At 41.5% G+C, this 24828-nt stretch overlaps 1 protein-coding gene across 1 annotated transcript in view; it reads right to left on the bottom strand.

Moving 5' to 3' along the window:
- NBAS (NBAS subunit of NRZ tethering complex) overlaps positions 1-24828 on the bottom strand; it is an 892343-nt gene that overhangs the window by 789481 nt on the left and 78034 nt on the right. Inside the window, exons 8-9 of the mRNA XM_030198850.1 lie at positions 17416-17549; positions 17185-17283 (exon numbers count right to left, since the gene is read on the bottom strand). Of these exons, the coding sequence (XP_030054710.1) occupies positions 17185-17283; positions 17416-17549 (233 nt within the window). The remainder of the gene's footprint in view (positions 1-17184; positions 17284-17415; positions 17550-24828) is intronic.

Raw genomic sequence — 24828 nt, 5'->3', positions numbered from 1 at the left:
TTTCATTGCTTAACTGAAAAGACATTAAGACTCAATAAATGCTGAGAAATCTCATTATTGTACAAAACATGTATATATTTATAATGATTAGAAGAACACTGAAATTCATGTTGGATAATGGGTGTGGCAGATGGCAGTGAAACAATTAACAGTATGATGACAAGGGGAAAACACTCAGTGGTGCCCCGCTTCCCTTGGTGCCCTAAAGCATGGGCGTATTTGCTTTAATGGTGAATCCAGGGCTGAAATGCAGGTAGAGGTACGTATATTATCAACTAATGTGCATAACTGTACTCGCAAATAAAGTGAGCAATTGTCATAACAGTGTGAGTTATTTTGCCCCATTTGGCTGCCTGCTCTAATAGCAAGTACAAAGTATGTGGGCTATTTTAACCTAGGTATTTTACGTAAGTTAATTTTTAAAGGGCAGCAATATGTGCACAGTTTCCTTTAGAAAACTGGTTACCCAATATATGTGGATAAAAAATACCACATACACTGCAAGCAAAGCAGGCAATTTAAGATAGCTCTATAAAGCACCAGTTCACTAATCTATCACTTGTATTTGAAGTGTTTAATTCAAACTTGGTGATAACACTGCGGTTTCAATAGAAAATGGCAACTCTACAAAGCACATTAGGCCTTTGCTTACAAATGAATCTGAGATGTGCTACTGCACATCAGTCACACAATTTTTTTTTTTAGTATAAACCCTTTTATGTTTAGTCAGGCATAAGGCCTTTTTTTCAAACTGCATTTTTCTACAGGGCAGCAAATGAGCCATACACAATTGAAAATAGAGTAGAAATACATTCAAGGCTTCCACTTTTCTAAATAAAAAAATATAATTTATTTACCTCAAGTCTAAAAGATGTGTTTTGTTGTCGTATATATCTAAGAATATTGGAATTTCCTAAGAAATTTATGCAGTGATAAGACTTAGCAGAAACAGTTCACTTTACTAAATAAAACAAGAGTTTATAATTAAGGGAAAATAATCTCTCTGTGATATTTCAAACTACCAACCAAATCAAACTTACTGGATTGGCACACATATCCTGCACATATAAATGATTACCCAACATAAAAACAGAACTGAACCACCAAACAAGACAATTTGTATTGCATGGCTATCTGTTCCAGAGGCAAGTCGGGACATAATAGACTGGTGAGCCGGACATCAGTGGTGGGCAAAATGGTAGAGACTATTATTAAGAACAAAATTACTGAGCATATACATAGACATGGATTAGTAAGGCAAAGCCAACATGGATTTAGTCAAGCGAAATCTTGTCTCACCAATTTTCTACATCTCCTTTAAAGGGGTGAATAAACATATGGATAAAGGTGAATCGGTCAATATCGTGTATTTGGATTTTCAAAAAACATTTCACAAGGGTACCTCATGAATGACTCCTGAGGAAATTAGAAAATCACGGGATAGGATGTATTATCCTACTGTAGATTAAGAACTGGTAAAAAGATAGAAAACAAATATGTCAGACCTGTGAGTTATTGTACCAAGTAGAGCGCTGCCAAGCCCAGTACTCAGACCAGGTTCTGCTTGGCGGCCGGACAACCCCAGGTTTCACCTGCGCTGACCACCGTTCCCCCAGAGGTTGAGCCCCTAGGTGCAGGCAGCCTGCAGGGCTTACAAGATGGAGCAGAAAGTGGGGTGATGAATGTGACGGCCAGACCGGCAGCAGGCACGAGTGATCCAGGTACAGGCAGAGTCAGTAGGCAGGCAGCAGACACAAGAGTAATCCAGGTACAGGCAGAGTCAGTAGGCAGGCAGCAGACACAAGAGTAATCCAGGTACAGGCAGAGTCAGTAGGCAGGCAGCAGACACGAGAGTAATCCAGGTACAGGAAAGGTCAGTAGGCAAGCAGCAGACACAAGAGTAATCCAGGTACAGGCAGAGTCAGCAACGAAGAACAAAGTAGAGGAGAAGCACACTACTGAGCAAGTAACACTACCAAAGTAGAAGCCGAAGCAAGGAGTCTAGGGAGAGCTCAGCTGATAAAGTGTTGGCATCTGACATCAGCAGGGAGAAGAGGCACAGCCATAGGACAAGAGCAGGGGAAGGAGGAACCGGAAGACCAATAGGAGAGAAACAAGGGAAGCCATGCAGAGGAAGAGCAGACCCAGGTGGGTGGAAGCAAAGCAATCAAGGAACCTGCAGCCAGGCAGAGAGAGAGCAGAGCCAGGTGCATAGAAGCAAAACAATCAAGGAACCTGCAGCCAGAGAAGAACTACACACACATGGCTCAGGGCTGTGCCAGTCAAGTGTGCGTGTCGACGGGACCCTGTGCAGCCAGAGGATGCCGCTTGCGTTGAGGTAGGGGACATGACAAAAGAGTAGGGTTAAATGATCAGTATTCCCAACAGAGAAGAGCAGATAGTGGAGTTCCCCAAGGAACCACTGCTTTTTAACATATTTATAAATGATATAGAGATGGGAATAACTAGTGAGGTAATTAAATTTGCTGATGACACAAAGTTATTCAAATTTGTTAAATCACAAAGGACTATGAAAAATTGCAAGAGGACCTTATAAGACTTGGAGATTGGGAAAAGTCCTAGGTGTCATTTTTAATGACACGTTGAAACATTCAGTTCAGTATGCAGTGGCAGCTAAGAAAGCAAATAGAATATTAGGAGTTATTAAGAAAGGAATGGAAAACACAACTGAGATTATAATGCCTTTATATCGCTGTACGGTGCGACCGCACCTCAAATAATGTGTTAAATAATGTATTAAATTCTGGTCACCACATCTCAGAAAATATATAGCGTTATTAGAAAAGGGCAATGAAAATTATAACGAGGATGGAATAACTGCCCTATGAGGAAAGGCTGAAGAAGCTAGGGCTCTCAGCTAGAAGAAGAGATGGCTAATGAAGGGAGATATGACAGAGGTCTATAAAATACTGAGTGAAGTGGATCAGGTAGACATGAATCGCTTGATTACTCTTTCCAAAGATACAAGGACTAGGGGGCATGAAATGTAGTTACTAATTTTAAAACAAATCGGAAAAAAATATTTCTTCACTCAACTTGTAATTAAATGCTGGAACTCATTGCCAGAGAATATAGAAAGAGCAGTTCGCTTAGCAGGGTTTAAAAAAGTTTTGGATAATTTCATAGAAGTCCATAAGCCATTGTTAATATGGACTTGGAAAATCCACTGCTTATTTCTAGGATAAGTAGCATAAAATCTGTTTTACTCTATTGGGATCTTGCCAGGTATTTGTGACCTGGATTGGCCACTGCTAGAAACAGGATACTAACAGGATCCTGGGCTTGATAGACATTCAGTCTGTCCCAGTATGGCAACACTTATGTTCTAAGGTGATTTACTACTTTTTGTCAGTTTGGATTAGTATGTGTTCCACGTTCACCGAGATTTCTTTCAGTTACTCCCCATCATCACTCTTGAAAACCATTTCTGGTACAGTAAAGACTGAAAGCAAAGAATTCATTCAGTCTCTCCATTATGGCTTTATCCTCCCTGAGTGCCCCTTTTGCTCCTTCATGATCTAAAGGCCCACGAATTCACTCACAAGCTTTCAGCTTCTGATATACCTGAAAAAGTTGTTACTATGAGTTTTTGCTTCTGCGGCAAGTTTCTCTTCATATTCTCTTTTAGCCTTCTTTATTAGTGCTTTGCATCTAACTTGCCAGTGCTAATGCTGCTTCTTATTTTTGTCATTTGGACCTTTTTTTCCATTTTTTGAACAATTGTTTTTGCATCTAAAACCTCATTAACTTCACCTTTTAACCAGGCTGGCTGTCATTTGCTCTTCTTTACATGGAATACATCTAGTCTGGGCTTCCAAGATGGTGTTTTTAAATAATATCCATGTCTGATTTCACATCCAAACCTTGTGGCTGATATATCCTTTAAACCTCAGGCCTGCCATGGGATCACAATGTTGTCCTTATTCTGCTGGTGAAAGCTCCATTTAAGTCACTAGATTCTTGCCACCTGAAGTAAATGACCTTGAAGATCTTGTTTTGGGTGGTAGTCACTTCAGTTATGGGGTCAGTGAGCTCTAGGCCTTAGTAACTGATCCACCTAATACAAATTTGTACAATAATCTTTTTCCCAAGACCCCATGCCCATAAAAGTGTCCCTGCATACTCTAGACTACAAGAGAGCCTTGTCCTAACGGGAACAGACTAAAGCCCTGAAAGTCCACCCAGCTTTTAGTTTCTTTTCATCCCCAACAAGTTGGGGACTGCCACTGGTAAACACACTGTCTAATTGACTCACAGACTGCATTTCCTTTACTTATGCCCACGCTGCTCTGACCTTACAGGATCACAACAAGGTTGCTTTGGTAGCCCACTTGAAGTCAACCTTCATAGGGAAAATTTGCAGAACTGCAACATGAGCTTCAATCCACACATTCACCTCGCACTATTGCCTACATCAAGATTACTGAAACAACAGTCAGTTTTGTCAGACAGTCCTTCAGAATTATTTGGAATCTAGAATCCAACTCCATCCTTCAAGGCCCATTTGCTTCTGTTGCAGGCTGTTCACAAAAGAAAGAGCGAGAAGAAAGCTGAGAATGCGCAAATAAATTCTGCCAAAGCTGTAGGGGGCAGTGTCGGATTTTTTTTCGACATCACTTCCCATCATGTGACCCCATCCTAGATGACAATTAGTAGTGGAAACAGGAAGTAATGTGATGAATACAATAGTGGCCGCCATCTTGGGAAAGGGGCATGGATATGACTTCACTTCCATGACATCATCAAAAGGAGTGGGGTTTGAGGTGGGGCTAATCAAAAAGAGATGGGATTTGAGCATGGCTATGCAAATAAGGTGGGGCAAGGTGTGTGGCTAAGCAAAAAGGGTGGGGCTTGGTTAGCGTCAAGACATCATATACATGAACTCAAAGGGGGAGGGGAGTGTGTGGCTTAGGTGGTGACATCATCAGAGGTGGCAGGGTGTGGTATAGCTTGCGCGTGTCCTCACTTCTGATTGACTAATAACCCAGAAGTGGGCTTGTCAAATGTCAAAATGACTTCATTTTTTCAAATGCGAGTGAGATACATTACTGACTTCCTTTAATGCAATGCATTGTAATAGGAACCTCTTTTCATCTTAAGTTCAAAGTGCACTAGTGTTCATTTAAAGGCATCGAAAGGCATCGAAGTCTGCCCTATATATACTTTCTTAAAGAAACATAAAATATAAGACACCACATAATCAGTTAACATTGTACTAATGGATTGTATTAATGCACTGTATTAAAGGTGGTCATGATTTTTCAGTTCTAAGGTGTTTTGCACTTGGTCACATTCCTCTCCTGAATAGATAAGGGACTTATCAACATAAATTTGTCAACATACTTTTCTTAACCAGATTCCAAATTGTTGGAATAAAAGAAGCAGTCCACAGATCAATATCAACTATCCCATAACCACCCCCTTACCCAAGTCCAAGGAATACAACACCAAACTAAAAGCCAATACATTTAAAAAAAATAATAATTAAAATCTAGACATGTATACTAGCAAATTAGAATAGCAATGCCACTTTACAGATCTTAAAAATCAATATTACAGAAGTGATTCACCACTCAAGAATTACAACCCTATAAATGACTGCGTTGCCACACTGAGCAGTTGAAGATCATACAAAGGAGCATGTCCTGCCCCTTTGGCACGCCCCTTCAATGCAATAACTGAGGCACAATACCTCAAAAGCTGGCCTCTAAGTTTAGATGAAAAGTGACATCATCAGCAAGCGCCTGGCTTCTCCTGAGCTGCTAGATTATGAGACAAGCTGCAGGTAATCAATAGGAAGAAAACATTCAAGTTCAGAACGTAACCAGGTAATGGCTCAATGGAAGTATCTCAGAAGCTGGTGTGGAAAGTGACATCATCAGCAAGTGCCTGGCTTCTCTAATTTCTACTAACATTACATCAACAGTTTGTTCATTTAGGCCAAGAGGATAGTTGTACTTCTATTCTCTTTCACTTCACACATGGATTTCTATCCATAAAGATGTATTATCTGTTTGACTCAATGCCCTCTAACTTATAGTGCCAATCCTCCTTCAATTAGACCCTACCATTCATTGTGATATTATCTGCACCCAGGTTACCTTCCTTCCAGCAGGTCTGAGATGCCTGCTATTTCTACCTCTTCATTTACTGCTACAAACTCTAATTTTCCCTTTTTTTTTAACTTCTAGTATTTGTATACAGACATTTCAAGGTCTGCTTTGTTTTATTTATTTATTAGCAGCTGACAGAGATGAGTTGCAATGTTTTGTTTGCTCTTCACTTAAAGGCTTACTATTACCATTATTGCTACTGCTCTATCGGGATGCCCAACTTCCCTGGTTTGATAGTACAGTGGAACCCAATTATAATGCAATGATTTGGATTCATAAAATATCATTGCATTAAATGTGGAGTTGCGTTCTATTGGGGTCAAGGCAATATGAACACTAATGAACCAAAAATTGAATGCTGGCAGAGATTTATTTGCTACAACCCAAGGCATTCACACTTTGATGTTACCATCACAACTCACAAGCACTTCTTCTGGATAACTGCCTAGAACACCAGCAGAAGTGGGGCCTTTTATTCTTGTTTAAGTTTAAAAAGCTTAACTCTAACAGCTGGAACAAAGGATTTATAAAATCAGCCTGTAAAGACTGAAGAGTTCATACCAGAATTCATGCTATTTGTGTAGTCAAAAGGTAAAGATTTCATATTTACTTGGTAAAAACACTTGGGTGATTTGGACTTCCCAATCATGAGTGGTTTTACTTTATGACTGCCAGATTTATTCACACAAAAAAGAATGGTTACTCTGTCCTCTCTTTATTTAAAGCCTTCTCGTCTGTGCACATCATCTTTGGCTGCTAGTGTACGATGTACTAAAATTTTGAAACACAGTCCTGTTTCATTATAATTGTTCACTTGATCCTCTATGTACCCTCCTCCTTCCAGTAATTTCTATTTTATTTTTATTTTTTTAATTTCTCTTGGGTAAGAATGTGCTGCATACTGGTCAGCCAATCGAATCTCCCGAGAGACAAGGACTTGACTGATGGCATGCCTCTTCTTAAATATGTCGAGCCATCTGTTACTGGCTTTCAACGTAGAATCTTAGCCACTTAGTTGTTGGTCAATTTTTTCTGCCTGCACTTTCATGATGGGGCCAGAAATAGAAACTCCCTGTAACTGAGTTTGGACAAACCACTGATATAGCTCTGCATCCATACTTTCATCACTAGCCACTTTAATATTTTTCCTCTGTAATCCTGCTTCCTCTTCTAAAATACAGGGCAAACCTCTTCTTCTTCTTTTCTCCACACTCTGGGTAGATTCATTGATGCTAAGCTCCTTAGCCACCTGAGTTTGTTGCTTACCAGACTTCAGTTGATTGAGTGCAGATGACGTTTCTTGAGTAGTGAAAGATTTCCACTTACGAGATGATTTAGCCATGGATGGAGCTCACCCCAAGTTGTAGACAAAGTCCACCCAAATTTATTTATTTTATTTATTTGTGCCATTTATCTCTCACATTATCCCAAGGAGCCTTGAGTTCAATGTGGCTTACAGCAATTAATTAATATATCAGTGGAAGGAACAGAGTAGAACCATAGTAGTCAATTGGATATGTTGAGATATTGGGAAGATTATAGCAAGTAAGTATAAGAAAAATATTGAAGGTAATGTACATCAATCACTATAACAATGAAAGAGGAGATATTAACAATACATTAGCGATTATAATCATTAGTAACATACAGCATTTGTTTTCACACCAACACTGGGGGAAGCCTAAGCCATGTATACAGTGTCCATCTCAGGGTTTTTCACACCAGCACCAAAAGCAGCCTAAGCCATGTATAAACAGCTCAGTCAAGGATTTTTCACATTAGCCCAGGGGGCAGCCCAAGCTGCATACACAGAGTCCACCTGAAGTTGTTTTCACACCAGCACCGGGAGTGGCCTAAGCTATGTAGACAGAGGTCAGCTGAGGTTTTCCACACTGGCACCAGGAGTGGCCTAAGCCACGTAGAAAGAGGACAGCTGAGGCTGTTTTCACACTGGCATGGATGGAGCTCATCTGGGGGTGGGCCCAGGCCCACCCCGATGTTACTAGACATTTTTTGGAGTGGTTTTCATGTAGAGAAAGGGGGGGCTCCATCCCGATGTAGCTAGACAATGGCTGGAGTGGTTATCATATAGGGAAGGGGGTGGGGTCCACCTCAGCACAGCTAGACATTGGCTGAAGTGGATTCATGTAGGGAAAGGGGTGGGCTCCACCCCACATAGCTAGATATTGGCTGGAGTGGTTTTCATGGAGGCACAGGAAGAGGGCCCCACCCCAGTGTAGGCAGACACTGGGGAAGAGCAACAGTATATTAAAAAAAAGGGAGCCAAGACATGATCCTGTTATAAGCAAATTCGCATTATTGCGGGGTGTGTTATAATGGGGGTTCCACTATATCTTTCACAGATAACTCACTACAAGCCATGCACTCCTGACTGTCAAATTAAGACAGGGTCTAATTTAAAAGCTGCTCTCCATCTTTTTCAATTAATGACAGTATCTCTAACTCAGTTAATGTGGAGCCCAACTTTTGCAACAGGCTCCGCTTTACCCAAAATTTTGCTCAATTCCTAACAAATCTAAATCCACTGCATCATCTTTTCATCAAATGCACTGAGACCCCAGAGCTCTGCCTACTTCTTGGTTCCTAAACATAGAATGGGGAGCATTTCTGAAAATGCTACCCTGGAAGTTCTCAGTTCAACTTGTTACCTAAGAGTCTAAATTTGGCTTTCAGAACCTCCATCCCAGATTCTCCTAACAGATTAAAAAATATATACAAACAAGAAATAGATCCGTGGCTAGAAAAGCCCACATCACATCAGCATAAAAAAAAATTATCATCAAACTGACCTTTCTCCTAGAGCCCAATCCCACCATCCAGTAAACCAACCTTCTAACCCATACGCATAAGTATTAACACAAATTTTCCTCTCTTTCCAACTAAGGAAGCAAAGCTTCAATATTACATGCATACATACTTTGAGGATTACCTTGCATGTTACATATAAAGTAGCAACACTTTATTCGTATCAAGACTAAGATTTGTTTATCATTGAGTGCACCATGTTGTGAAAGGTGGATAATTATTAATTGTTGACACCTTGCCTAAGAAAAGGGTTGCCAGTACTCATCTCAGGAGCCAAATCTCCAAATCAGCCCACAGAGCATTTTTGTAATATAACATAATGCAGCCAAATAAATCTTTCCACGTGAATTTTGAAAAATGTGCCACATTAGAACAGCACATTTATAATTTAAAAGGTTTTCCTTGGGACAGATGAGATTCACTGACAGCTAGAATGAAACTTCTAGATCAAGTTAAAACAAAACACACCATATTTCGCTCTTATAACTGAAGAAAACTTCATCATGGCAGCATGTCCTTAAATTTTTAAAAGCTCTTCACAAGGCTGGTAAAATTGAGTAGCAGGAAAAACAGCTATTAAAAGGAATGGAATTGGAGCTGCCAAGGAAACAAAGCTCTTCTGAGACCTAAAAGGAAGGCCAGTACACATTTAAACTAGTTAAGGCTTTTTTCAAGGCTCAACCAGAAACTCAAAACAATAAAGAACAGAACTTGACAGGCTGCCAGTAATCCAGAGTCCTTTAAATCAGACACTGTGTGTTTTCCTTTTTACAGCTTTCACTGGAGTGAAGAGACTCAGGTACCTAAAACAGTCACTCTGCCAACATAAAACCATTAAGAACTATACACAAATCCCCCCCTTTTTTTTTTATTTCCTAAGATATAACATGTTCTTCTCAAGTTGAAGGAGAAATAACTTTTCCTCCATGCAGAAACTTCAGTTCCACTTCCAGACTGAGGAAATGAGAAAAGAAGACATTCTTCTCAGTCTGCTTCCCAATAGAAGACCAGAAAAGTTAATTCATTAACTGAAGCTCCCATGTGAAAAGCTTTTAAAATTCTGACATGCTACCCATAAGTAAGTTTTGTTTAGTAATGAGAGCAATATGTGTTTTCTTTTGTTTTAATTTTATCTAGCAGTTTCATTTTAGGATAATGTTTGCTAGGCTAACTCACCAATTGAGATTTTTCAATATAAAACAGTCAATAGTTTAATGAAATTACCATTTACAATCTTTCAGTCCTTTTCATTAAAATTAAATAACAGTGGAAATACTTTCATTTCTAATCTTACTAACAGTCTCTTAGGGGGACAGTCACTAAGCCGTGGTAAAATATTACATTTTACTGCAGCTTAAATTACTACATGAATCCCTAACCTGCTATAACACAGTACTGCAGGTTAATAACTTCCATGGTTTATGAATAATATGTCTGCTTCACAAGCTGCATTTTTCTGCTCCCTGGGAGCACCTTAAAAGGGGTCATTCTAAACCAAAATAAGAAAAAGCTCAATTTGGATCTCACCTCCTTCCATGCGAAGATAACCCAAACCGCTGAAGCCTCTTGTACCTGCCTTCTCCCACACTTATAGATACAGATATATGTAATTTGTGTATATGCATATACTGTAAATTTTTTAATGGAGTCTAGTTAATGCCTTTTTATTAGCAGCTCAAGGTTACATTCAGGCCTGTAGACATTTCTCTGTCCTCAAAGGACTTACAATCAAAATTTTAAAAACAAGCTTGGTGTGGGTGTGTGTGCGTGTGCATATCTATAAAACATACACATACACACATATATTCCTGCTATAAATGCAGCTACTTTGAATAAAAATGTAATGATTCTTTAAAGAAAATAGCAGATAGTCTTACAGTGGCAGCTGAAAGTCTTCCATTTAAGATTTCAAAGATGCTGTATATTATTGGTTCAGAGTTGCACAAATGGATAAAATCATACTGTTTTTCTCCATACTGCGTCACTACCACTTAAAACGCAGCTGTATGAGCAGTATATTTTTGAGGCTGTGCTTGCAAAGTCTTGAAATCTGACTGGTTTAAAACCCAGTATAAAATTATTTAAATTATTGAAAAAGCACTGTGCTCCTTGAGGAGTTAATTTTTTACCCACAACTCATCAGCACAATGCTGTTAAAAGATCAAATTTTATTGCCATTTTTTACTTCCCAGGCATGGCACAAGCATTTTTTCAAATGTCAGTAATTTTTCCATCACTGAAGCAGGGAAAGACCTTTCATTGTATTATATACAATATTGCAGAAATAAATTCCAAATCCAGCAAGATATGCTGATTACTTTCCCAAGGCAATTCTCAAATATCCCTCATGTCTTTAGTCATGTGTTATTTTCAAAAGGGGAAACACCAAAGAATGATCAATAAACCCAGAGGTTTACGCTACTTAATAGGTTTCATTGCTATTGAGCACTATGGTCAGGTCAGACAAAAGGAAGACTATCTTATATTTTATTATTTAAAAGTTTATGGGAGTCTTTTACTAACAATTACCTCATGTTATTAGCCACACAGCCAATTTTGTTCCTAAGGGCCCTGCAGCAGGTAACGTGCTAAAAGACCCCTATTATCTCACATTATCTAAATTTCTAAGCAGGTTGTGATCTTGAAATTAATGATATATTTCAAAGTTTTCAAATATGCTAAAAATAGATTTTTGAATAGTTAATATTACTTCTCTGTCTTTCATGGCCTGTTCAAATAGCTAAGTATTTCAAAATTTAATATTACACTTTCGGCAACTACACAAGAGCCCACAAAAGAAGCCCTGTGTTTTATTATTGACCTACAAGCCCTTATTGCCTACCAACTTGCAGATGACACAAAACCTATTTGAAAAGAGCATCTGAAGCAGGACAATTAAGATAAATATCATATCATTTAGCTATAACAAATTTTTGCATAAAGCAAAGTTACTCACCTGTAGCAGACGATCTCCAAGGACAGCAGGCCACATATTCTCACATGTGGGCGACGTCATCTGATGAAGCCCGGTGCAGATGTTGACCAGTGTGTAGATGTTTCAAGAAAATCCTAGCAGCATTCCACCATGAATGCATGGGTGCTTTCCCACCCAACGCACAAGTGTGGGTCCCTCAGTCAGGTAAAATAATTAAAGGAATACAACTCCTAGGGGAGGTGGGAGGGTATGTGAGAATGCATGGTCTGCTGTCCTCGGAGAACACCTGCTACAGGTGAGTAGCTTCACTTTCTCTGAGGATAAGCAGGCCCAGTTGCATTCTCACATGTTGGAATCTCTAGCTATCAAGCTCACCGAAAACAACAATGCTAGGACAACAGAGACGTAAAACGTCAAGGCCTCAAACTCAATTAACCTGAAACTATATAAAACTGCTTGTGAAGGTACAGCCTGGAACAAAACTGGGCCTAAGAGGGTGGAGTTGGGAGGGTACTTTCGCGTCAGGTATCCTGCTCAAGGCAGTACTGAGATGTGAATGTGTGGACAGAAGACCACGTTACGGCTTTGAAAAATTTCCTCAATGGAGGCTGACCTCAAATGGGTTACTGACATAGCCATAGCTCAGATATTATGAGCTTTGACATTACCCTCAAGATTCAGCCCAGGCCAGGCATAAGTGAAGGAGATGAAATCTGCTAGCCAATTGGAGATTATGCATTTGCCAATGGCTACCCCCATCCTGTATAAACTGAGTGCCCTTGGTATGGGTCCTAAAGTGACTGACTAGCTTAACAACTGGTTAAATGGAAGTAGACAGAGGGTAGTGGTAAATGGAGCTTACTCCGAGGCAGTGGCGTAGCCAGACATGCTAATTTGGGTGGGCCTGAGCACAAGGTGGGTGGGCACACATTTCTTCCCCCCCCCCCCCCCCCCCCCCCCCCCCCCCCCCCCCACACACACACACACACACTTGGATGTCACTAAAATTATCATCTGAAGGCAGGCCTACCAATTAGCTAGTTTTTTAGACTACAGCAGATTTGCTTTTACCAAAATTTCAAGCTGAAAGCCAAGGAACTTTCTCAGCATTTTTTGGATCATGGTTACCCTACTAATGTTGTAGAGAAGGAGTTTTTAATGGCAGAATTCTTGATCATTTCTATTACTACAGTATCTGCTGAAGATCATCTAGTGTCCTACCCTTATCCAATCGGCTATGCGCAGTGCAAGCTGTTTCCCACTGGTACCTTTTGACCCTTCACCTTCTGTTTGATGAGGTGTTTTTTTTCACTGCTTACCATCTGCGCTGCTTCTAGTTTAAATTAAGGACACCAGCTGACAGAGATTCAGAGACGGAGACCCACTCCAGGGTGTTCCCTCTGCCGCGCGATCCACTCTCTCTGTTGCAACTTCCTGTTTCCAAGAGGGCAGATCGTGGCAGAGGGAACGCCCTGGCATGGGTCTACGTCCGTGAATCGCTGTCGGCTGGTGCCCTTAATTTAGACTAAGCGCTTTGAGGCGGGGGTGAGGGAGGAAGAAGCTGATTCACCTCAGCCACCACTCGGATCGTGGAAGGCTCCGGAGTTGATCTCGCTGAATCTCTGCTGGCCAGCGCAAACTAGACACTTCGCAGTGGGGGTGAGGGAGGGAAAAAAAAACCTTCATCTTAGCCACCTGTGAGAGGGTAGGTGAAAGGGGATCCGGGAAGGCACACAGAAGGGGGGTGCAGGCAGCCGGGGAACCCCAACAGGGCAGACTTCATGTGCACAACACCCACATTCAGAAAGCTGCACTACCGGAAGCAGACAGGTTGGCCGGGTTAAGGAAGAAGAGGAGGAACTACCAGTCCCAGAATCCCTCTCTTCCCCACCCAGCTTTGCAAGAGTTAAGGGAGGAGATAGAAGATCGGGAAATGGTCTCTGAGGAAGGTGATGAGGGCCAGCTGGAGAGGTTGGGGGCGGGGGAAGTTGGAGAGGAGGATAAAATGGAGGTTACTGAAGGACTAGGGGAGGAACAGATGGAGATTGGAGCTCTGGCTCAAACCCGAAAAGCTGCTGTCAGAGGGTGGCTAGCTGTGCCTTGGAGAGACTGGTGGAAGACCAGAGGAGAGAGACTGAGGCGCTGTGGAAATCTCTACTAAAGAGGAAACAGGTGCAGCCCCTGGGAGAGAAAGAGGGCTGGGCACAATTGAAACCCCAGTCTGAACCAGGTGGGACCAAAGCTGTGTAGCTGTGCTGTAAGAAAGACTGTGTAAACTGTTTCATACTGAAAAGGTCTGGGCCTGCAACCTACCGAGGTATTGTGTTTTCTTTCTGATAATGTACTGTTCCCTAAAAGAAGTAATTTTGGCTAAAGTGAAGTTACATGGACTGTTTAAACCCTGAATGAGACTTTGGCAGCAAACCTTAACAACCTGGGAGTAAGGTGTTTTCCTTTTGTGTCTATGCTGAATGGAAGCAAGAAAATAAAGTTTTTTTTCTATAAACGTTTTGCCTTGATTGAGCCTCTGTGGAAACAATAGAGAGAGGAGAAAGTCCTGCAAGCTCTCAGGGGGTCTGGTGCAGAGTTCCCAGAACAGGCCAAGGTGGTGTGGAGTGAGGCAACAGTCGGGTGAAGAAGGAAGCTAAGCAGGGTCGAGCCTGGCTGGGTCCTGGAAGGGGGACCCAGCTACACACTGCATGATGCCCAATTGCGATCCACTGTTTTTAGGTGGGCCTTGGGTGAAAATGGGTGGGCCTGGGCCCACCCCGGCCCACCCGTGGCTACGCCCCTGCTCTGAGGAAAGGGATGTTATCAGTGGTGTACCGAAGGAATCTGTCCTCGGGCCGGATCTTTTTAATATCTTTGTGAGTAAGGTAAGGTTGTCTCTTTGCGGATGATACTGAACTCTGTAATAGGGTGGACACCCTGAAGGGTGTGGATAGCATGAGGAAGGATCTAGCGATGCTTGAAGAATGATCCAATAATTGGCAACTAAGATTTAATTCTAAGAAATGTAGGGTCATGCACTTGGGTTACAAAAATCCAAGGTAACGGTACAATATAGGGGGTGAAGTGCTTCTGTAAACAAAAGAAGAGGAAGACTTGTGGAAGAGTCTCTACGCCAGTGCACCATTGGTGATATCATCCATTAGTGAGAATATCCTAATCCTGTTTGTCCTTGGAAAATCAACAATGGCATCCTTTATACCTCAATTAGGTGACTACAGCCCAGTCAGGTTTTCGAGTTTATCTTAATTCCCTTGTTTTTCCCAATTTATTTCAGTAAAATAAAAAGCATTTATCCAGAATGTCACTCTGCACAGGAAAAGATTTGAAGGACAGAACAGAACTCTGTACTCATAACTAACAGCATACATGGCACCGTACACATGTAATAGGCTAAGAATTTGATAGAACTGTACTTATATAGTAGGCAAAGGATTTTTCTGCTACAAGGCATTTGTTATAATTTCAGTAATATAACCTATGATAACCAACAAGAGTTGTACACAGTATAAAAGTTTTGTTTTCTTTTCAGACTTTGAGCCTGTTACCCAATTTTCAAATTATTTTTCTTCAGACATTTGAGCTATTAAAATCTTTTTAGCACACGCAAGTCAATGTACTTTAATACACATTAAATTATTTGCACTAAATTTATTTTTCAGAACACCCCAAAACAAATGCATGCTAATGAATGCACATTCCTGTAACCAACAAGGAGATTTTATGGAGTAGGAAAAACTCCAAAGCAACACTTCCTCAGCTTTAACATGCACAACTTTACTGTGCAGCTTTTCTTTAACATCAAATTTTGACAAGCAAAATTTAATTTTAATTTCCAAATTAAACAAGTTAAATAAAATTAAGTAGTAGAAAAACAAGCCACAAATCATTTAAAAAATTCTTTGTGTATGAGGCTTTAGGTTTGCTGCAACACACAACGGCGTCTACCCATAGAAGAGAGAATCATGTTCAAAAATTCTGAGGTCAATATTTAAAGCTATTTATCTGGGCAGGAAGGGTGGGGCTATTCAGCAGTTCTAAACTGGACAGTGTTGCTGAATATCAGCACTAACTGGTTATTCAGTGGGCAGCCAGATGGTAGAGTCAGGCGGAGTCAGCCCTTAACTGGTTAAGCTAGCCAGCCAAATAGGACCATATAAATAGCAGACCTATCTTTGGCCGGTTTAACTTAACTGGTTAAGGCTGAATATACAAAAACAACTAGATGATGTACAACATAAAAGGAGTTTATTAAAGCATCCAAAGACTCGACACGAGTCATGTTTCAGCCACACTGGCCTGCCTCAGGAATCTTCAGTAGGATGACTGTAAACCTACTGGCTATTCAAATAAACACCCATTATTGCACCTTATTAAAGTAAAATCAGTAAAATCGCTTGCTCAGAGCAGCATGTTTTAACTTATCCTGTTAAAACATGCTGCTCTGAGCAAGCGATGTCACTGATTTTACTTTTAATAAGGTACAAACATTTGGTGTTTATTTGACTAGCCAGTAGGTTTACAGTCATCCTACTGAATACTCCTGAGGCAAGCCAGTGTGGCCGAAACATGACTCATGTCGAGCTTCTGGATGCTTTAATAAACTCCTTTTATGTTGGACATCATCTAGTTGTTCTTTTTTGTCAGCCTTGCTGTGTGGGACCAGTCTTTGTGACTGTGAGGGCTACTGTTCTTCTGTGTTTTGCTGTGTAAGGCTGAATATCCGCCATCCATCCATCCATCCATACATACCAGAATATTCAAGCTGGTGTCTTCGCAGTTTGTATTTGAAATGTTATACCATACTCTACTGTGGAAATGTGTGTATTTGGACTGGCACTATATAAATTTCAGAATATTTTGACGTTCAAAGTTACTTATATTGTCACCACTCAATGTTTTCACCAAGTTATGGATAAACTGTGGCTAGGAACAACAGGAGAGGCAAGGCAAGGCCAAACTTTAGCCCAACAGCGGCGATATTCGGCAGCTGCACAGATAAATTTATCCATTTAGAGGGACTGCATAAACATTCCTAACACATGCATTATCTATTCAACTTCAGGGTTGCATGTTCAGGGCCGCTGAATATCAGGTATAAAGATATAAAGATAACAGGATAAAGCATCTGCTTACCTTTTATGTGGCAGCTGTGGCTCTGAATACTGGCACTATTTTTTATGCTCATACTCAGATTGAGCAAACCAATAAAGAACAAATAGAAATGTTCAGTTCATAGAGCTGTCAGTCATGAAAGAGATAACTCATGAAAAGTGTTACCTGTGTCCTGGATGATATATCGCTGTAGTTATTCCATGACAGTAATAGAGGCCAAAGTTAAAACTGTGATTTTCTTGGTAGCTTTGGTTTGTTCCAACACTAAGCAAACAAGAAAAAAAAAAACACAATCCAGTCTATTTTGTACTACCTGTATATAACGAAAACAAAAGTACTTTTAAACAGTTAGCAAATATATCAGAGATATCCTAGATGCTCACAGTTTCTTCTTACCTGATTAGATAACTCTTTAGCTGTCCACGGTAATTGATGACAAGTAATTCCGCTGACCACTGACTACTTGCTTTGTATTCTAGAAAGATCAGCCCAGCAATGGCATAACTAAAATCTCCCAGAAAACTATTTGCCTATAAAAAGTAAATAGAATTTTTAAAACATTGTAATTTTGTGTTCTGTCCTTCTCAACAAAAAAAAAGCAGTATAAGCATTTACAATATTTAAAACAACACATACATATTGTTCTACATATTTATGTTTCAACAACAGGCATGTATACAACTTTTGAAGGCAATTAAAGTGGTTGCTTTAACTAGTATCATAGGTAGGTAGCAAATCCTGTACGAGTTCAGAATTTAAGCACAATGCTGATTAACAATTGAACCAACTGCTAAGAATTATCAGCGACATATTTTTAAGAAAGCAAATCAGTTACATTCTTTTAACTTGAGCACCAAACGGAATAACCAGTTCCAGCTGATTGCTAGAGACAGCTTTAAGCTAGTTCTGGATTTCTAACTATCCTGAAGCACAGTGGGACACGCAGCATGGATTTCAACAGGCAGGCCTGACCATAGAATCTCCCTTATGGAACTAGCCTACCAGGTGCCTCTGACTAGATTTATCTCACAGTTAGATATCACTGATTGTTCTTCTTAAAAGTATTATCCTTATTTGGCATTAGTAAAAATATGATAACTTAAAAAAATATTTAAAAGGGACCTCCCACCACAAAACACCACAAAGATAATGAATTAGCTTAATACTAGGAAGTTGGGAATCTGTGACACTGATAAAAGATCTAATATGATAATTTAAAATAGCACACAGTTCCTTGGATTTCGATCCGACCCTATGTGGGGAAAACACTCAAAGCAGTGCTAAGAGACTGCAAGACTGATGGGTTATGTCACCCTACCAGCGGATGGAGGCAGATCATTTGAACTCTTCCAATGATAGACATCATGGATATAAAAAGTGGTGCAGCCTAGAACATGTCACTCTGCAAATGCCAAAGCCACCAATGAAACAAAAGGAACTTATAGGCAAACATATGAAAACAAACTCCAATAAGGGAAGCTTCTGAAGACTACAGAGAAATAAAGAATGAGAGAACATTAGACCCTGAAGATCTGAAAGGGCAGTCAGACTCTGAAAGACTCCCTAGTACCTCACCATCTTCCTTGGTGGGCCATGGACTTGTCTAGTAGAACTCAATGAAAGGATATTATCATGTAGACAAAATTTCACTTTCATTTTCTTCCTGTTAGACCTGTCCACACTCATGGGATGTGCCAAAGCCCTCAGGGCTGGAGAATAATAAGGTCCCCACAGCATCATTCTGTCAAAGGCATTAGTTTAGTTTATTATCACTTGGTGGTTCACAATCATTAAAATCCAATAAAAACAATGAGAAAGGAACAACAACAATTCAAAGCAAAGAGAAAAGGAAATAAAGGAAGAAAATAAATAGGTAAAGAGATAGATAAAAGACATAAAAGCCAGAGCCGCCACTGAAGCGCTGAGATGACTGCCAAATCTATGTCCAGGCAATGGCTAATTTTCAGAGTATAAACACCAGTCCCAAATTGTAGCAAGTAAGCAATTTGACTCAATGGGATCAGGCAGATTTATTTCAAGAAACTTTTTTCGGTTTTCTAGTTATTTTGCATTCAAAATTTGAAATGTGAATGTTTTGGTTGCCAAATCTATGTGACAGCACTAAAGCATTATTAAAGAGATGCATCTTAAGGAGAGTTTGAAACGATGATATGATTGTTCAGCACGTATATCTGAAGGGAGAAGATTCCAAAGGTGCAGGCCAAGATAAAAGAAAACCGAGCAATGAGTATTCTGGAGTCGTGTACATGGAAGAGCTGGGACACTTAACTGATGCCCAAAGGAAGAGCGTAAAGTACGTAAAAGTCTATAATGAATAACTAATGAAGATAAATAAGATGGAAAACAAGTGAGAAGAGTCATTTATTTTTTGTTACATTTGTACCCCGCGCTTTCCCACTCATGGCAGGCTCAATGCAGCTTACATGGGGCAATGGAGGGTTAAGTGACTTGCCCAGGGTCACAAGGAGCTGCCTGTGCCTGAAGTGGGAATCAAACTCAGTTCCTCAGTTCCCCAGGACCAAAGTCCACCACCCTAACCACTAGGCCACTCCTCCACGAATCAAAGTCAAAATTTTAAATTGCCCATAACCTAAATGTCAAATTTGTAGTGCTTTACAATAGAAAGCAGCAACAAACATGTTGCCAACCTACAAATGGCTGCCTCTGTGACTGCCCGAGACTCCATCCAAGAAGTCACTTGAGCCCTCACACCAGCTCTCAAACAAACATATACGTCTCCTTCAGCTAAAGATAAAAGCCACCTCAATAGCCAGCTGTCACGTCTGTGGTCGTGACCCCTCTCAGGCTTACCTTATTTCTGGCGGTCAGCTTCTAAGCTGGCTTCTGTCTGGTCTTTCTAAGTTAGCTCCATTTCTGTCTCTGTGTGCTGGCTGCTTCCAGCATGGTCTGATTGCTCCTCTGTGTGGCACCTGTGTATGCTGAGCCTCTCTATGCTTCAGTATGCTTTCTGCCTGCTTCTTGGTTTGTGCTCCCCTCGCCCTCTGGTGGCCAGACCTGGTGGCTGCATTGGATTGTCTGTGTGCTGTTTCCCGATCCAGACTTCAGCCCAGTCCAGTCCGGATCTTCTGGCCTGCCAGACTTGCTTGTCTTGTTTGAGCCTGCACAGCACCCGTAGCTGCCTGGTGATTGCTGCAGCTGAATCTCAGCTGCTGCTGGGCTTATTAGCCATTTGGAAACTCTCTGCTTTGCCATTGCATCATCTAAGGTCCCTGGTATGTTGGGGTGCTGGTGCACTTCTGCCTAGTCCAGTTTATAGTCTGTAATTCTTGCTTGATTCTAGTTTAGTCTTTGTGTAGCCTCTTGCTCTGTATTGCTTGTTTCCCAGTCTTGTTTCTTGTTTGTATGTCTTTGTCTAGTTCTTAGTTGCCTGTGTTTCTTGTTCAATGGCTGCCTTGCAGCTTTCAGTTCTGTCTCTTGTCTATCAGCGTTGTTCCCTGTTTCAGTGGCTGCTTGCAGCTTTCAGTTCTGTCTCTTGTCTGTCTTAGAGTCCTAGTCTAGTATTCTGCCCAGCCTCCCTGTGTATTCTAGACCCTGTGTGTATCCTGATTTCCAGTTCCTGCCCTGTCCAGTAAGTCCTGCCGGCCACCTGCACCCAGGGGCTCAACTCCTGAGGAACGGTGGTCAAGTGCGGGTGAAGTCTAGCTGGCCCTGTCAGAGTTCTGCCTTATCCCTGTGTGGGGTGGTTTTGCCTGCCACTGCCTTGAAAACGTGACACCAGCTTGATCTAATGTGCAATAGAGGTTTTTAGAGGCTGTTCCACCTTTACCATGGTTCAAGAAAAAAAACAAAGAACCTATCAGACTTCTGGAAGGAACATCCCACTCTGTGAACATCCAGCTTATGAAGCATTTGGGTCATGTTTTATTTTGCTTTCTTATTGAAGACTGGAAGTGAGACCACCTGATTCACATAAAAGGAAGAAATTACTTCAGGTAAGAAGGCAGGCATCATATGAATGGAAACCATGTCAGCTGAGAATAAAGAGAAGTCCCCTACAGAAAAGGACCTGTAACTTGAAAACTCTCCTGGCCAAGCATATAGCAATCAGAAAAATCATCTTCAAAGATGAATCTTTCAGAGAAGCATACTTCAAGAGCTCAAAAGCAGATTTGTCTAAGCATGGAGGATTAAGTTAAGGTTCCCAAGGTAGCATGACCCCATGCAATGGCACACAAATCTGTTTCACTGCATACAAAAATTGACCCACATCTACCTGAGCCACCAAGGAAGCCCATTTACCTATCCCATGTGAGCACTGCTACCTGTACGGAGTTGAGGGCCAAACCCTAGTCAAAAATTCCCTGCAAAAAAAAAAATCCTCAAATAAGGCAAGGTCTACATATTACAGAGAGAGGCACTGATCTGTAAACGAGCTCTCAAAGGCTTGCCAAACATAGACATATGCCAGTGACGTAGAAGACCTGCAGGCTCTGAGTAAGGACGCAGTCATGGAAGCCAGGTATCCTCTGCATTTCAGGTTCCACCTCTCAAGGGCTGGGCTGTGAGCCAATAGGGATTCAGATCTTCCATCATCCCCGAACCCTGTCACAGTAGACCAGCCCCCTTGGCAACAAACCAGAGACCTCACCACAAGTGGATCAGATCTAATACCACAAATCTCAGGGCCAGTGTGGAGCTACCATGATTACCAGAAACAGGTGTTTTGCCACCTTACCAAGGACCCAACCAATCAAAGGAACAGTGGAAATACATAAAGGGTTCTCGTTCCAGCAAGGGTTGGAGCAGTGCCTCAATCCCTGTCATCCCAATCCTTCTTGCAGCTGAAGAGAACATTTTGTGTTCTTGCACTTTGCTATTAGGTTTAATAGTGAGAGCTCCCACCAATCCAAAGCATCTGAAAGGCTGAGGTGCTCAACTTCCACTCTCCTTCATCCAGAGAATGTCTAATGAGTTAGTCCACTTGTACACTGTCCATCTTAGCAATGTGGGCCAGCAAGATTGCCACTAGATATGATCTGCCCACCCACCCGAAAATTCAGCTGACATCCTTCACCACAGCTGCACTCCCGGTTCTGCCTGGTTTGCTGTGGAATGCCACTGCCATTGTATGGACGGACAGTATCCGCACTGCCTTCTCCTGTAGCAACAAACATATGTCTTGGAAAGCCAAATGAATGGCCCTCAATTCCAGAGGATTATACTTCCTGTGCAGATCAGCACTCTTGTACAATCTGACCCAGGCAATGGGCCGCCCAGGCTCATTTTGGTGTCAGAACCACCTACTCTGGAGAATCCATGTGGAATCCCGACTGAGAAAACAAATTGGCAAATCACACCATGACAGATGACTCCAATGGCCCCTTGCAAGTGAGATCATGACCTTGAACTCCCGGGATATGGGGGGGGGGGGGGGGGGGGGAGGGCAGGACTGCAATACCCACTGCAGCATCATATGGGCCTTCACCCATAAAATTGCATCCAGTTTCATTGTCATAGACCACAGGGGCTACAGGTAATCCTAAATCTGTGTGGCCTCTTGTGTGTAGAACACTCATTTCTGGACCACCAGCTTCTGCATCCTTTCCTGAGGACTCATAGGAACTCCAGCTCCTGGGAGGGAATAAACTAATTCCTGGCATAGTTCATCACCCATCCTAGCTAATACAAAAGAAGCAGCACTTCCAAATAAGCATGGATCAGCCAGTAGCTAAAATATAAACTTAAAATTCCCAGCTTGCAAACAAATGTGACAATGACCACCATCACTTCTGAAAAGATCCTCATGGCTGTGGCTAGCCTGGGCTTGAAGCTGAAAGTATGTGCCCAGAACACAGAAATGAAAGAAACTTTTGTGCTTGGCCCTGACTTGAATAGGGAAGTAAGCCTCTAAAGGGTCCTAAAAACATAAGGAACTCCCCCAACCTGACTGAAAAGATCACAGACCTCAAGATCTCCATACAAAAGTGCAGCACACAGAGATTTGTTTACTCATTTGAAGTCAAGAATGTGCTGAAAGAAGCCACCCTTCCTGTGAAACACGAAATAAATGGAATAATGGAGCTTTCCCTTGATTATGTTTTGGGATGAGCAGATGCACTGCAATTTGACTAATGCCCTCAAACCACAGGGAGACACCATAAAGGAGTCTGAGATAGGTTCTGTAAACTTTAAGGTGTATCCCTGGTGAATGACTTTGACAGCCCATTGGACGGAGGAGATTAGGTGAAAAGGGCCCACTCCTGATGCAAAAAAAGAGAAGCAATCCTCTACCTGCATCACCTTGGTGTGAGCCCTAAATTCTCACTAGAGCCTCCAATTCATACCATTCCATCCACAAAGAGCAGCCCCTTCTGACCCCTCAACATAATAGCTGACGCTCTTCTACTCTGAAAGTAACAAACCCAATCCTTCATCTGAGCTCTCAGCCCCAAGCCATGAGATGAAGACCTATTCTTATCCTCAGGAAGCTGCTGTGGCCTAGACTCATCTAAGTCCTTAATAAGCTTCTTGAAATCATTACCAAACAAGAAACTTAGAAAGGGGAGCTTGCTCAAACATGACTTTGAGGCCAAGTCCACTGACCAATGTCATAGCCCAGCACATCCTTGTCGTCACCTGAGAGGCCACTGACCATATCATAAAGGACACTGGCCAGAAAGGTTGCTCCAGTCTCCAAGTGTGCCACCTCCAGTGAAGACAAGAATTTGTTGCACCTTTACCACATAACTACCACACACCAATGCCTTGACCCAAAGCAGTGCGGTGCAGCACCAAATGCTTGCTTGAAGTCCAAATCTACCTTGCAGTCATGAGACCTGATCAATCAAAAACAAGTTGACCACTGAAGAATCATCCTCCTCCTCAGGAGAAAGCTTTCATATTCCCTCTAGGGGAGCCCTGTTCATTTGCAATTTTATCAACCTACCCATCCTCCCCTGAGGACAGAGACAGGACTAAAGCCCACTCAGTGTCCAAGCTCTCACACAGCACTCTAATTCATTTACACACAAAGACTGGGGCTTTGGCCCAACCTTAGACCTCAAGACCACCTTGCACCTCTGAAGGTGTTCCTGCTTAGCCAAGGGCTAGTCCAAAAGTCCTCCAGAGGTGATCTGGGAAATTACAGACCCGTAAGCCTGACATCTGTGCCTGGCAGAATGGTAGAAACTATTATAAAGAACAAAATTTCAGAACATATACAAAGTTAATGGGACAAAGCCAACATTGATTTAGTGAAGAGAAATCTTGCCTCACCAATCTACTACGCTTTTTTGAAGGAGTGAATAACATGTAGATAAAGGTGAGCTGGTCGATATTGTGTACCTGGATTTTCAAAAGGCATTTGACAACGTACCTCATGAACAACTCTTGAGGAAATTATAAAGTCATGGGATAGGAGATAATGTCCTATTGTGGATTAAGAACTGGTTGAAAGATAGAAAACAAAGAGTAGGTTTAAATGGTCAGTATTCTCAATGGAGAAGAGTAGAGAATGGGGTGCCCCAGGGTTCTGTGCTGGGACCACTACTTTTTAACATACTTAAAAATTATCCAGAGACAGGATTAACTAGGGAGACAATTAAATTTTGCTGATGACACAGTTATTCAAAGTTGATAAATTGCAAGAGGATTGTGAAAAATTGCAAGAGGACCTTACGAGACTGGGAGACGGCATCCAAATGGCAATGACGGTTAACGTAAGCAAGTGTAAAGTGATGCATGTTGGAAGAGGAACCCATATTATAGCAACGTGATGCGAGGTTCCACATTGGGGAAAGGAATAGAAAACAAAAATGATAATGTTAT

The sequence above is a fragment of the Microcaecilia unicolor genome, chromosome 3 (genome assembly GCF_901765095.1).
Source record: "Microcaecilia unicolor chromosome 3, aMicUni1.1, whole genome shotgun sequence".
In the NCBI taxonomy this organism is placed as follows: Eukaryota; Metazoa; Chordata; class Amphibia; order Gymnophiona; family Siphonopidae; genus Microcaecilia; species Microcaecilia unicolor.
The sequence above is the reverse complement of the archived record's forward strand: the minus strand, read 5'-3'. Positions and strand labels throughout refer to the sequence as shown.